General features: G+C 46.8%; 1 protein-coding gene across 1 annotated transcript in view; it reads left to right on the top strand.

Moving 5' to 3' along the window:
• Window positions 1–14,619, top strand: part of LOC147689078 (pre-mRNA-splicing factor SYF2-like) — a 219,706-nt gene that overhangs the window by 110,443 nt on the left and 94,644 nt on the right. Inside the window, exon 5 of the mRNA XM_086941968.1 lies at window positions 8,103–8,193. Within this exon, the coding sequence (XP_086798094.1) occupies window positions 8,103–8,193 (91 nt within the window). The remainder of the gene's footprint in view (window positions 1–8,102; window positions 8,194–14,619) is intronic.

Here is a 14,619-nt window from a genome sequence, read left to right as displayed (position 1 = left end):
CCCTCAGATATACTTATTCAAAACGGTCCAGCATTTTTCATTAGTAAAAACGTTACGGTAGTGATGTATTTCTGCATGAACCTTAATTGTAAAGCACGTGATCCAGCATCTTAAATAAAGCGCATATTACGGAGACCTTTACGGAAGTTTAAAAATCACCAGCATCCAACAGATGTGCCAAAATACATGCACCGTTTCGCTATGTTCCTGGGAATCGAACTTGTGACTTACAGCTTACACTTGGGTACTAGTAGAATCTGATGCACTGCCCACGGAGATCTATGAATCAGCACTGTGAAAATGCATGGACCCTTGAGGTTTACAGCAAACACCTAGTTCCAGATGGAAAATGTGGTCTTTTTTTGGGTCTGTGAATAATCCCATTTCTGTTGGTTAATGAGTCATCTATTAAAGGCCACACCGGCACACTTCTGGCGGCATCCCTACTGATCATGTACAGCTTCCCGTCCGATACAGTGCAGCTAGTCGGGCTCGGGTATAGTATGCCAGAGGTAGGTTTTCAAACTGTACGCCAATCCGCCCGCCCTAATGGCTGCCTTCTTTGGTGCATTGTTGACCGAGTTTGATGTTTGAATCTTCCATAGATATACAATACATCAAAAAGCCCACGGCGGAATAAGAAAGCCTCAGCATATCTACACATGAAAGCTGCACAATATTTTTTTTTAAATCGCAACACGATCGTGGCTGCAAGGGGTCGGGGGAAATAATACTCTTTGGTGCTGTTCAATCTCACTCGAAATGCTCACTCCCTGCAATATGTGGCTTGCATTAAATTAGTTCCAGTGCGACTTTCCTTGTTGGAGTCATACATACTATACGGAACAGGGTGTTGTGAAGTGAGCATGCCAGTAGTTGGGTGTGGGCGGAGCTAGGGGGTCAGAGGAAGAGGAGGAGCGGACTTAGGAAGTGGGCAGTTAGAGTAAGGACATGGAGAAAGTAAGAGGCATGGAATAAAGCTCCTGAAGATAAGCCCTGGTGTCTGTGGTTATTTGTAGCTGGACGCTACAACTGGCGACGAGGGTGGGATGAGCAAAACCCCACAAGCCACAGCACCTCGTGGAATCATCCTGCTCCCACAGCGTCGAGAAACGAGCTCCGCTGCTGAAGCAAGCGCCAAGAAGAAGAAACCGCCGTTGCACGGAGCTGCCCCAGAGCGGAGCTGGCAGCCGGTGGCCCTGTCCCCTCGGAGACTTTGGGGAAGGAGAGAGGGAGCCGCCGTACGAGCGTTGAAGCGCTCGAGAAGTCGGCGCAGTTCGCGCCAAAACGCGACATTGCTGCAGCATCTGCAGATAGAACAGAGGTCGGGAGCCCACCCCGACTCTGCATAGTGCCGAAGAAGCGGAAAAGAGTGCCCCCGGGCGAAGAGCATCGCCCCCAGAAGATTTGCCGGTAAGCGCTGTCGAGCGCGATAGAACTGGAGCTCGAGTGACCCCAGCGCTGGGAACCTCACGCCTGATGCGTGTGTCTTTGGCACGCTGTCGACGCGTGGAAGCGGCCCCCCCCCCTAGCGCAGCGAAGCGGGAACTTGCGCCAACCTCACCTGTGGCTCAGCGTGGGGACCGGGAGAAGTGCTGATGTCCCTGGGACCGGCGGCCGGTGAGTCCCGATTGAGTCTGCTGGGTCTGAATGAGCCACGTGAGTGAACGAAGTGAAAGTCTCGTGCAAGCCGGGATTTCAGGGGCGGCGGCCATCTTAGAGTCAGGCAGCTGGAAGGACATCCCTGTGAAATTTAGCGGCGGCCATCTTTAAGTCAGGCGAACAGTGGGAATAAGCATTGACAAAGGACAAACATTGGCAAAGACCAAACAACCATTGGCAAAGGCAACAGACATCCAAACAAGCACTGGCGACTACAAGAAACAAGCATTGGCAAAACCAACAAGCACTGGCGAATACAAGAAACAAGCATTGGCAAAATAAACAAACACTGGCGACTACAAGAGACAAACTTTGGCAAAATAAATAAGCACTGGCGACTACAAGAAACAAGCATTGGCAAAATAAACAAACACTGGCGACTACAAGAGACAAACTTTGGCAAAATAAATAAGCACTGGCGACTACAAGAAACAAGCATTAGTACATGCCACGAGCACTGGCGACTACAAGAAACAAGCATTGGCAAAATAAACAAACACTGGCGACTACAAGAGACAAACTTTGGCAAAATAAATAAGCACTGGCGACTACAAGAAACAAGCATTGGTACATGCCAGTAAACAAGCATTGCTACGTGCAAATCAACGAGCATTGGTGCATGCAAAGGCAAGTGAAGCAGGCATTAGTGACTAACAAAACAAACATTGACCCATGCAAACAAACATTGGCAAATGCAAGTGAAGAATAAACAGACATTGGCAACGGTAGGTGAAGCAAGCATTGGTGACGGCAACAGTACACACATTGACGCATGCAAACGAGCGTTGGTGCATGCAAGTGAATACTAATAAAGTGCCGAAAAGACGACAAACCAGCCCATGCAAATGCAAGAAGCAATCTAAGAAGACGAGCATTGGTAAAAGAAAGTCACCAAGCATTGGTGCCTGTAAGGGCAAGCATTGGCCCAGAGCGAACAAACATTGATACATGCAAACAAACAAGCACTGACACGTGCAAATCAACAAACGGAAGCAGGCGTTGACAGTGACCAAACTAAGCCTTGGTATGTGACACTAAACAAATGCTGGTAAATGCAAAAGCAGTAAGCGAGGACAACGACACGTGGACAACATTGCACGAATCTTGGCAACCAACCAGAATAACCACATGCTAACGCGAGAGTGTATCAATCAACAAGCACGAGCAACCACAAGAGTGACTCAACGAACAAGCAGCGACAAAACTAAGGTCAGCACGGGTGGAAACACGAACAGTGGGATACGCAAGTGACTGCAGTGGCGAACGTCAGGAAGTAGCGCGCGTCCGTCAAATAGAGGAGGCCACGAACAAATATAAACCACGACAAAGCATAAGTAATTACTCCCGAATCAGCAACAAGCACGAGCCAATGCGCATGTGGGGTAGCCACTGACCACACACAACAAGCAAGGGAAATCCAAGGCAACATGGACAGCACAAGGTCCCGCGTCTACGACCGGTCAGGACTTCCTTCTCTCAGGGCGGGAGGTGACGTAAATCAATGCTTCAATCCACATCTTGAAGTATCGCCCCCAGTGGCACAGAGTGACGATTGGATTCAGGACCTCAAACGGCACTGGTGGCTGGAAGCATTGGACGATTTCTTGAAAGCCAACGGTGAGCAAAGGGAAAGAAAATGTCTACTGTTACTCCTCCGTCTGGTGGGTCCCGGGGGCCGATGCCCAATTAGAACATTTTCCAAGGAAGAAGCAAACACTTATGACAAACTCCAAGAGGAACTCCATGCCCATCTCAACGCGCAGGCAGAGGTAGATCACAATCGCATGGTCTTCAACACGGCACGGCAGGAACCAGGCGAACCATTGCCGCACTTCATCATTCGATTGCAAAGCCTGGTTCAAGGCTGTCATTTCAACACGTTTACGAATGAGGATGCTGTTCGGCTCAGAATAATCGAAGGCTGTGAAAGCCCCGAAACAAGCCGCAAGATACTTAGAGGACATTGGTCGCTAAATGAAATTATCAAAAAAGCTGAAATTGGGATGCACGTCCAGACAAGAGGCAAATGGAGGGATGTGCATCTGAGTACAAAACCTCGAAATACCTGGGAAGAGAGAACCCAGAATTCCAACAACCACAAAAAGAGAGAGAGAGAAGGCAGGCCAGAGAAAAGACAAAAAAGACAGCGGAGGAGGCACAGTAACATGGAATGCTCAGAGTCAGACTACTCAGCGTCTGGCCACTCGGAGAGAACCAAAGAATACTCGGAGTCACCCCGGAATCATCCATCCTCCAGGAGTCCCTCAAGAAGTCAGTCACCGCACAACACACGTCACTCTGACAAAGAGGGAGCGTTCAGTGGGACAGACTGCACTCCTGGGCAAAACGACATTCTGCACAATCAGTGGGGGAGAGAGACAAACAATAGGAGGAGCAGCAGTGATCACGACAGGAAATCGACGGTGGAATATCAATCACCAAGGGGCAAAGATAAGCCCGAGGAAACAGCTAGCAGAAGGATGCACCCCCCACCGATCAGAGACACTAGATCACCAAACAACTGGAGAGGAAAAGACCCACACAGTCATGGGCCTCAAAGCATCCCTGGGCCCCGCCACAACGTAGAAACAGAGCGTGGATGGGTAACATCAGACGAGGAGAACGAAGAGGCAACCGCCTGGGATCAAGCGCAAGGAACAAGCGCGGAATCTTCAAACAATCTCCCAAATGAGACAACCGTGAAAGTGTTACGACACAGGCACACGAAGAAGCCTTGCAAAGGCAATTCCGAGACGGAAAGCAGCTCGTCACGGACTACCCGGTTCCGAAGACCACCGGGTAAGACATTCCCAAAGGAGCACTCACAGGGGAGGCTAAAGGAGCACCCCTCTGATTCAGAGAGCATGTCGGTCCGATCCTTTGAATCAGGAGAATCGTGGTCCCGACAACGACCACACGCAACATTTTTAAAGAAACATTCTCAGCGGGAAGTGAGTGAGGACCCCTCTGACTTAGATAACATCTCGGTCCGATCCGTTGAGTCGACAGAATCGTGGTCCCGACAATGGCCATGGCATCAAGCACCTGAACACATCAGCGAACCAAGGGACACTTTTCCCGTTCAGGACAACGTGTCTAGCCCCAATGACAATGCACACTCAATTACTCCACCAGACAACCTGCCACATCGAGCACAGGTACCTTACGACGCAAAGACTACACCGTCACCCCGGGTAGGGGCAGAAAGGCTGACTCGAAGGTCCTGGTCCTGGTCCCACAAAGGGGAAACAGATATCATGGCCAGTGGCACTCAAACAAGGATGGACCAACCAGTTGATCCGCAAAGGAAGTCGGGCCCGCCCGGAGAGCCAAGTCATCATCAGACAAGAACGAAACACACAACCATCCAGCCGGTTCCAGGGTTTGTTTGGATCAGGTGCGAGCAGGAGTGGGAGAGGCAACCTGAGGCAACCACTCAATCTCCGAGTCATACCAAGATGGCCTCCCCAGATCATACTCCACCAGCTGGCATCCCAGACTCGAAACAGGAAGACAGTGTTGGTCTCGACCTGACAAGGCAAAATGAAGCGAAAACACATACAGACACTTGGAAGGGAACTAAAGTAACATCCCCGTGGAAAAGAGGCCGAGCGTCACGTGAGCGAGAGTCACAATGGGGGACAGACTGCCGATATCAAACTGAACTCACCGGAGGCACCCCAGACATTGAAGGCCCCATCCCTCCAGACATCCACAACAGAGCTTGTTAGTCAAAGACGAACCATCGGTGAATACTTATCACGACATACGTCCATCCCAGAGACTGATAGTGGAGATGGACTGAGAAGTCAGTTTATTTGTTTGTTTTGTTACAAAGGGGGGAGATGTTGTGAAGTGAGCATGCCAGTAGTTGGGTGTGGGCGGAGCTAGGGGGTCAGAGGAAGAGGAGGAGCGGACTTAGGAAGTGGGCAGTTAGAGTAAGGACATGGAGAAAGTAAGAGGCATGGAATAAAGCTCCTGAAGATAAGCCCTGGTGTCTGTGGTTATTTGTAGCTGGACGCTACACAGGGCACAGCAAAACTATGCACATAAAAAACACACAAAACAGAAGTGAGCCTAAGGATAAACAATCTCTTCAGACGACCCTTGGTTTCCTTACAAGAACTCGTCAGAGCACGTTTACGAGCAGGCTATTTCGTCTACCACACCAACATTTAACTCTGGCATATAACAGATGAGCCGAGCTGGAACCTCATCGATTATCTTCTTGGTACAGAAACCGTGCTAACTTACAAGACGGAAGTCGAAGGCACGACCCACGGCACTTCGGGCATAGTGTCATAAACTGCTTGTGAATGAATACATCAGAGTCTGACCTGTTTGCATTCCCGCGCTTGGTTACACCACGCCCTTTAACAAAGTTCTTTAAATCTTGATCTGCATGCCCTCACCTCAACCCCATTGTGTACACATAGGTATATATAGCCCACTTCTCACTCATACCGTACGTACGTTCGTACATGCTATCAAGATTACTAAAAGGGCTTCTACAGTGCGACAGGAGGGTGTAAAGAAAGAAGCAGCAGCATAACATTACCTACCATATCACGACGACGAGTCAGGAGTCACGCGCTCTCCGGATGGATCGACGACTGACGACTGGACTTACTCAGTACTGTTCTGGTCTACTGACTTTCAGTTTCACTATCACTACTTGTTGACTAAGTTGTGGCACTGGTGCGCCACGCGCTGCACGTCACTGCAGCTTACAGAAATGGCCAATCACCACGACATGGCTTGCTATAGCCATATGTGATTGGCCATACTGTACAGCAACAAACACCCATGCGCGGCACCATGATCCTGACCCTGCTGCTGTCTACTCAGCCAATCCTGGCGCAGCCTTAACAGTGTCACTGCGCCAGGATTGGCCTCCGAGCAGGAGAAAATCTGCCCATAATGAGACCGGGCCCTGCCAGTGTCTCAGTGCTTAGGTGGAGAGGGGGGCGAGGTCTAATAGTTGTAAGCATGCGCAGGCCAGTCTCAATTATGAGTACTCCTGGCTGTCACATGCGCAGTCACCCCGACCCCGCTGCAGCTGCTTACGCTCTCTGGCGCTGTCACTCACTCTCCCACAACCCCGCCCCCCACGGCCCACTTCCATAAGCAAATGCCCGATTCTGCCGGGTTCGTCAGTGCGCTTTGATTTATTTGAAAGAAATGCGTTTGAATTATCTTATGCATGTTGTTGGCACCAGCGGCGGTCGTCCATGGCTAGTGGGGCAACGCCCCAACGCCCCCAATGGACGCACCGCCACTGATGGCGTGTCACAAAGTCTAAGTGAGACAGCTAAGAGGAGTGAAGATGTGCAGACTAGGGGACGGCTGAGGGAGGATAGGTAGTGTTGCTTCTTGTCTACGTTACCTGTTTGACCTAAGATGTAGGCTTTATGGTCTAGGCTTTTCTTTTCGACCTGGTTGGCTAAGGGTTCAGATATTTTTTAGCAGGATCCATATTCTCAGAGCTAGGTGGTGTGTTCTGAAGGTTTTTGAAAAGGGCAGTCAGCATGAATGAATCGGTAGTAGCTATTCCCGACTTGGCTCTGTTGTCTTTAAAAGCATAAGACTGTTGGATGTAGAATTATTTGTCAACTGTTTTTGAGTTGTTTTTACATTTCCATGATTGCATGTCGGGTTCTTAGATTTGAGGGTTCATGTGCCTTAATGTAGCACTTGCCCTCCTTTGAGTAACAGTTGCATTATTGATGTCTGAGTGACTCAAAGGAGTGGAGGACCAGAAGGAAGGCAAATACTGCATACTTTGCTGTTGACACAATTTGTGCTCCTAGATGTATTTCAATTATGCTGTTTGGGAGAAACTTTGAATTATAAGGCACGTAAGCAAGGCCAGGAGATCGGATACATAGCACATTGTAGAATCAAATAGCATGTCTCTAGTTTTTTTTTTATGATGTGGGAAAGACTTCCAGTTATTGACTAAAATTGAATGATTGCATTCTATCTGCTGCCATTCAGCGTCTTAGCCTTAATTGAAAAAGGTAATTTCAGCACTGTTATAATACCCTTCAGCCCATTGCATCTTGGGTCTATCTGGAACTTCACAGCTGAGCTAATAAGCACTGCAGGTTTATTGCTTAGGTTTAAAAAATATTTTGTGCAAAATGTGTCTTCCCCCTCATTAGTGTCCACAGCCCAGCTATATACTAACCCACCCTTTAATTTAGGTAGGGGTTGTACAAAAGCTGCTTATCACAGTAATTCCATTTAATAAACTTTCAGAATGACATCAGGTTGATCATAAATGAAATGTTTATAAATTGGCAGTAGGTTTTGTTCAATAAAGGTTATCGCCACCTACACACAATATAAGTGGACTGCCCTCAGGTGAAGTAGAGCTCTTCTTTTAAATCATATGTTTAATTTATTTGAATATTTATTCATTCATTTTATATTTTCAGATTTCGCAGCTGCACAGTTGCGTCAATACAACAGACTCACCAAGCAAATTAAACCTGATATGGAAGAATACCTACAGTTACGAGAGAAGCAGTAAGTGAGACGTTCGTTATTTATGCTTAATTTCCAACCAGAATTCAAATAACAGGTGTAGTACCACGTGGGGCAGGATAGCACTGAGGAGTGGATACTGAGCAAGCTTTGCCTTGATAGCCCGTGCACTGGTCTTGCACAGCTCTGGTAATCTGGTTTGCCACATCCCTACCCTACAATTGAAACTCTGATGTGCAGGAACTGTAGGTTTGTATTCCGCCCACTGAGGTATTGCTTTACAGTTCTACCCGACATGTGGTAGTCTTGGAAAAGTGAAGGTAAACAAAGCAGGGGTTGTAAGACTGTGTTAGTCGTTCTACATGAGAATTAATTTATGGAATTAGATGTGTAATAGTGTTGATATTGGAACCCGGAAGTGTGCAATCACTTCTGGGCTTCATAATTTGACCAGAATTCTTTTGTGATAATGTACAAAGCATAATATTCCAAGACAACTCATCTTCTCTCTTCTAATTTCCCCTAAGGATATTCTATTTAATATTAATAATAATTTACTCTGGGTAGTACTTCATACTGCACTTGTGCCTTTTCCTTCCACTGAAAGTAACAGGAGTTGGCTGCTTCCCAGTGTAATTGCTGATCTCCCAAGAATGGAAGTCTGAGTTGGCTTTACCAGGATTCATAGGTGAAATGTGTTTTTAAACAAAGACAATATCTTCTTTTAATAATTATTTAGTGCGAACGTAGCAGTGCTGTGCTTTGGATTGTTATCCGTGATGTTGAATTTAGCATTAGTGGTATTGTTCGCAGCTCACTAAATTACTGTAATAAAAAGCGGTTAGTTGACTTTATCAGGTATTTATTTCTCTTTCAAAATAGATCTAAAACAACATTTTTGTGTTCCGAGGTAGCATGCTACTCACCGGAAAGCGCCTAAACACCTCATGCGGGGTAGCAAGCGTATATAAATGCAAACCTTTTTTCCTCTTCTATCCCTCCACTGTCTTTCTCAATCCAAATAACTGACTAACATATCCACTGCTCAAATTACTTTCATCTTTCACTATTCTAATTCACCATTAATCCTCTATGGGTTTCCTAGCACCGCGCTACTCACCAAAAAGCGCTTTAACACCTTGTCAGGGGCGCTAAAACCTCCTTTTAGATAATTCTTGATAGAGCGCATGGCTACCCTTCGGCATCCCAGCGCTAGGGGTGACTACAAGATGGTTCCAATCTCACTGGGATTTCTGGAAGAGCCAAGTTTTTTGTTGCTTTCTGAACGTCGAGTGGTGGGTCCTTGATCTGAGCTCGATTGGGAGTGTGTTCCAAATGATCGCTGTATTGTATGCAAACATTCGTCCTTCTGAACGAGTTCTGCTGATTTCGGGGACATTATTTTGGAAAAGATCAGCCGATCTCAGGCTGCAGGATGGCTGATGAAAGGACATTTGCGAGTGGTTGATTTTAGGACCTGTACCCTAAAGTGTCTTGTGTGCAATGCAGAGCGCTTTGAATGTTATGCCTTCTGAAATGGGTAGCCCGTGTAGTGCTTTCAGTGCTGGTTTAGCTGAGTGCTCTCTGGGGATGTTGTGTAGCAATCTGGCTGCGCAATTCTGTACCACCTGAAGTTTTCTTATAGTAGTCTTCGGGGTACCCAGATATAGTGAGTTACAGTAATCCAGCCGAGGCAGTATCAATGCTTGGACCATTGTTCTGCGAGCCTTTTCCAGGAGCAGGGGTAGTATTTTCCTTAGTTGTCGCAGTATTCCATAGCAGGTCGCTTCTACTTGGACCGCTTGGTGATCTAGATTTAGTGACCTGTCTAGTCATATTCCTAGGCTTTTGATCCTGTCTTTGGGTTTTCTGGCTGGACCCAGGCAGCTCGGCCAATTCAGTTTTGGGGTGGCTCGTGTGATAATGCTAAGGATCATTAATTCAGTCTTCTCCCTGTTAAGTTTCGGAAATGATTGGTCCATCCAGGTGGCCACCTTTCCAAGACAGGATTCCAGGTCAACTATACTCTTCTTTGGCTGGTTTAGGGATACTACTAGCTGAGTGTCATCCGTTTAGGGCTCTATCTGGACCCCATATGGAATGACTATCTCCGCCAGGGGTCTTAGGTACACGTTAAATAGGGTGGGCTCAGTGATGATGTGGTACCCCGCAGGTTAGGGGGATTTTTCTTGAGGTATGTTCTCCTTAGAATACCTGAAATGTTTTGTCTGTCAGGAATGACGCCAACCATGCTAGTGCTTTGCCTGTGACTTCCACCTCCTTGAATTGAATGCGGCACTTAAATGAAGCAAGATGATTGCAGCTGTGCCTCCGTGATCAAGCACTTTCCGTGATTCCTCCATGACCTCAAGTAATGCATGGTTTGGTCGGAATCCTGTCTGGGAGATGTGTAGGATTTCGTGGGATTCCAGAAAGTGGTTAACCCCTTCAGCGCAGCGCAAATTTTCGCGCTGTGATGAAGGTTCTAAAAAACGGGCGTGGCCGTGACGGAACGGTTCCGTCATAAGCACAGCCCAACCGGTGCTCATGACTGAACCGCTCCGTCATGAGCACCGAAGAGGTTAAGGGTCTTGTTTACGTGCTTTTCTAGAGCTTTGCTTGTTAGGGGGCGTAGTGAGACCGGTCGGTAGTTGTTCCATACTTCCAGGTTGAGATTCAGCTTTTTTATAAGTGCTTTGACCATTGCATGTTGCCAGGTTGATGGTACTATCGCTTTATTAATGGACGAGTTGATTACTTCCAATAAAGCTGGTAGGATCACCTCTTTGACTTTGTACAGCGCATGTGCGGGTGCTGGGTCGCATGGTGATCCTGATTTCACTGATGTGAAACGTTTGGAGAGGGTGTTTAAATCTAGGGATGGAATTCCCATCAGGCTGACCTTATCCTATCTGGTACTTTCTGGTTCTGTCATAGGCTTATCTGCTTCTGTGTTGGGGTGGGGGGGGGGGGGGGGGGGGGTTTAGGGATTATATATGTCGAGATTTTTTTTGTTAAAGAATTCTGCCAATTCCACGCTGCGCTCAAGGGCTGATTATGCAGGCTTTTCCGGTTGTGGGCATTGCAACAGCTTTTATACTATTCTTTCAATTTCCCTGGGGGCATTTGCTGCCATGTTGAACTGCTCTTCAACGTATTGGGCCTGGGCTGTTTTTCTTTGGGCAGTAATCCTTTCTCCACGCCCTCTCTAGTTTTTTACAGATTTGCTTTACTTCCCGTATTCTGGGGGTAAACCATGGGGATAGTTTTTCTGTTGGTCTCTTTGAGCTTCATTTGTGAGGGATGATGGAATCCAGTGACCTTTCAATCCATTGATTGAAATTGTTGTTATCTGTACTGGGGTCAGGGTCACTTTTGGGGCTTTCACTGGCCAGAGTCTTTGACCAGATTCCTGTGTCTATTTTGGCTCATGTTAGGTCCCATTTCTTTGCTGGCTGTTCATTGGAGACCATTTTTGGTGACTTCCAGCTCATTAGAACTATGAAGTGGTCTGACCATGGGATTGGGGACGGGCTATCAACAGAGAGAGATTCTCTTCGTTGGAAAATACTGGGTCTTAAAGATGGCCTTTATCGTGTGTTGGGCTTCTGACTTTCTGTATGAGTTGTAGGGCCTGCAGATTTTGTGCGAGGTTGAAGGCTTCACCTTTCCTGTGTTTTTCTACGTGTAGATTCAAATCTCCTAAAATAAAGTTGCGGTGGAATTTGCCCTTAATGCCACCATGTCTGTCAGGAATTTGATAAACGCCCCACACTGGCCCGGTGGTCGGTATATTAGCATTCCAGATAATGAGCACGTAGGGGAGAGTGGGAGTATGAATCCCATACTCTCACAGTCCTAAATGACATCTGGCTCTGTGCGTCCTATTATATGCTGTTTCATGATAATAGCAATCCCTCCACCCTTACCGGTTTCTCTGTCTTTCCTGAGTATATGATATCCTGGGGTAATGCTTGTACCACGTCTGGTTCTGTGTCTTTATGCAGCCATGTTTCTGTGAGAAACAGTACCTCTGGCTGTTGTTCACAGAGTAAGATGTTAATTTCAGAGATGTGTTTTGGGAGGGACCTGCATTTTAACAGGAGTAATTTCAATTTGTTCCAGGTCTCTTTCCTGGTAGTTTGTTGGGGTGGGCAGTTCAGTTTAAAAGGACACTGTGGGCATGACTTGCTTCCGGCTGTGATGTTAATGCAGCCTTGGCAGTTATTATTTCTCATTGTTTGGAGTGTCAGCAGCTGTTGCTCTGTGTATTTTGTAAATGTTTAGCTAGATCCAAGGTTCCTGGCCCCTAAATCTCCCTCCAATTTCTCACACAATTTCCCAAGGCCATCCGGCATATGATTATGTATTGTTTTATATATGGAGGAGATTTCCTTTTCCCACAACTCCTCTTCTAGTAGTTTTCATTCGAGAGGCGTCGGAGCATGCTTTTCCATCTGAGCGCCATGCATGGCATTGTTGGGTGTACTTGAAGAATTGAGATTTGTGTAGCCCGTACTCTATGCTTAATGGAGGCCAGGTTTTAAGATCTCCTTTGTCAATCACATCTTCAAGCAGGGAGATGCCAAGCCGATCCCACGTTCTGAAACCTTTTAGCGTTCCCAGTTCCTTGAACCATCCTCCCACCCACAAGGGCGTATTTCTTGTGATCTATTTTATCCAGCCCATACACTTTGTGGCTCTGTCCCATTCCTCCAGGGTGAGTGACCCTTGTTGCTGGCAGTAGTGTGCATTACCGCCATAGTGATAGTGTAGTTGTTTTTTGGGCCCTATCACCTCCCTCTCTAACCTATATGTGGGATAATCCTATGATTTGTGGATTCATTCATTGATGGGGGTGAGGGGTGTGGACCTGTAATATGCCTCTGTCTGGCAATGCTACGCTGCCGTTGTATAGGTTGCGTTGCAATGTATTGAAGGTTATTTGTGGGTGTCTTCCCTGCCATAGCAGTGACCGAATTTCTCCCTCAAGTCCCGTAAACACAGCCCTTGGGAGTGGATGATACGTAGTTTGCAGGGCGTATAATAATTGTGGCAACGTAATCATTTTAAAGAGAGCCGAGTACACAATAAAGTGAGGAGGAGATCTCTCCACCTCTCTGCATCCTTTTTACAATTTGCTCTCACTCTGTCTCGGTTTCTTTTCCTACATGTTTCTCTATGTGTGGTGATAAATCTACTCAGGTATTGGTATTCGTCAGGAACTACGCCCAGTTCAGCTAGCAAAGGCAGCTTCAGTGGTTTTCCATTATGGCTGAACATCATTGGTTTATGCCAATTAATTCTATACCCCTTATACCTCCCATATTCCTCTATGGTGTTAAACAGGGTGGGGACAGTAATTTCCAGTTTTGGAATATAAAGGAGTACGTCATCTGCGTGAATAAAGATCTTTTCTTCCCATTCATCGGTAGGGGTTATTCGGGAACCTCGTATTTGTGGATGGCAACGGATGATACATGCCAGTGACTCCAGGGTAAGTGCAAAGAGGAGTGGGGAAAGCTCGTTCCCTGACCAATGGGGAAAGTTTTCAAAGTTATTCCCCTCACCCGGGTCTGCGGAATTGATGTCCAATGCCGAACTTAATGAGCGATTGGCCAAGGAACGGCCAGTTTGCTGCGTCAAATGCTTTTTCCACATCTAAAGAGAAATCAGTGGGGTGCAGGGCAGTCTGTCTGTCAACCAGTTGTGCGTTCTATGTAGGTTGAATCTAGTGGACCGACGGGCATGAACCCCGATGGATCGTCATGTACCAGGGTAGTTATGTATTTTAGAACTCGTGTTGCAAAAATCATGGCCAGGATTTGCACCTCTGTGTTTAGTAGGGCGATGGGGCGATAGGAATCGCAGCCCTCTTCTGGTTTACCGTCCTTATATAATACTACAATTGTGGTGGACCGCAGATTTATGGGTAAGATCTGTTCCTGATGTGAGTCCTGAAAAAGTTGCAGTGGGTGAGGCCCTTAAAAGTCTATGCATCTTTCTTCTATAGTTCAGCCGATATACCATTAGCACCGGGGGGTTTGCCTGTCTGTAGCTTAGCTACCACCTCCGGGATTTCTGTTAGTCAGGTCTGGTTCTAGCTCGACCATTTTCTCACCATTAAGTACCGGGGTTCGTATGTCTTCCAGGTATCTGGCATTCTCTTCCAGGGGATCCTCATCAATAGTCATAAGCATTAGAATATTCCCGCCTACGTGCGGGACCCCGGAAACACTATATTATATGTGCCCCACATATAAATACACATATATATATAAACCATATATATATATAAAAAACAAGCAATAGCAGCCAGATCACATTAGAGCTGAAATATGCTGTGAAGAATTTCCACCATACATGAATAATAAGCATTAGAAACAGGAGAAAACAACACCAAAGCTTGTTTAGGAATTGTTTTAATGCTCAAAAAGCAGTAGAAATTCTCAGAACTCACTGGAAGCA

Source organism: Lissotriton vulgaris, chromosome 10 (genome assembly GCF_964263255.1).
Source record: "Lissotriton vulgaris chromosome 10, aLisVul1.2, whole genome shotgun sequence".
Taxonomy (NCBI): domain Eukaryota; kingdom Metazoa; phylum Chordata; class Amphibia; order Caudata; family Salamandridae; genus Lissotriton; species Lissotriton vulgaris.
Note: the sequence above shows the minus strand (reverse complement) of the source record. Positions and strands in the feature narration are given on the sequence as shown.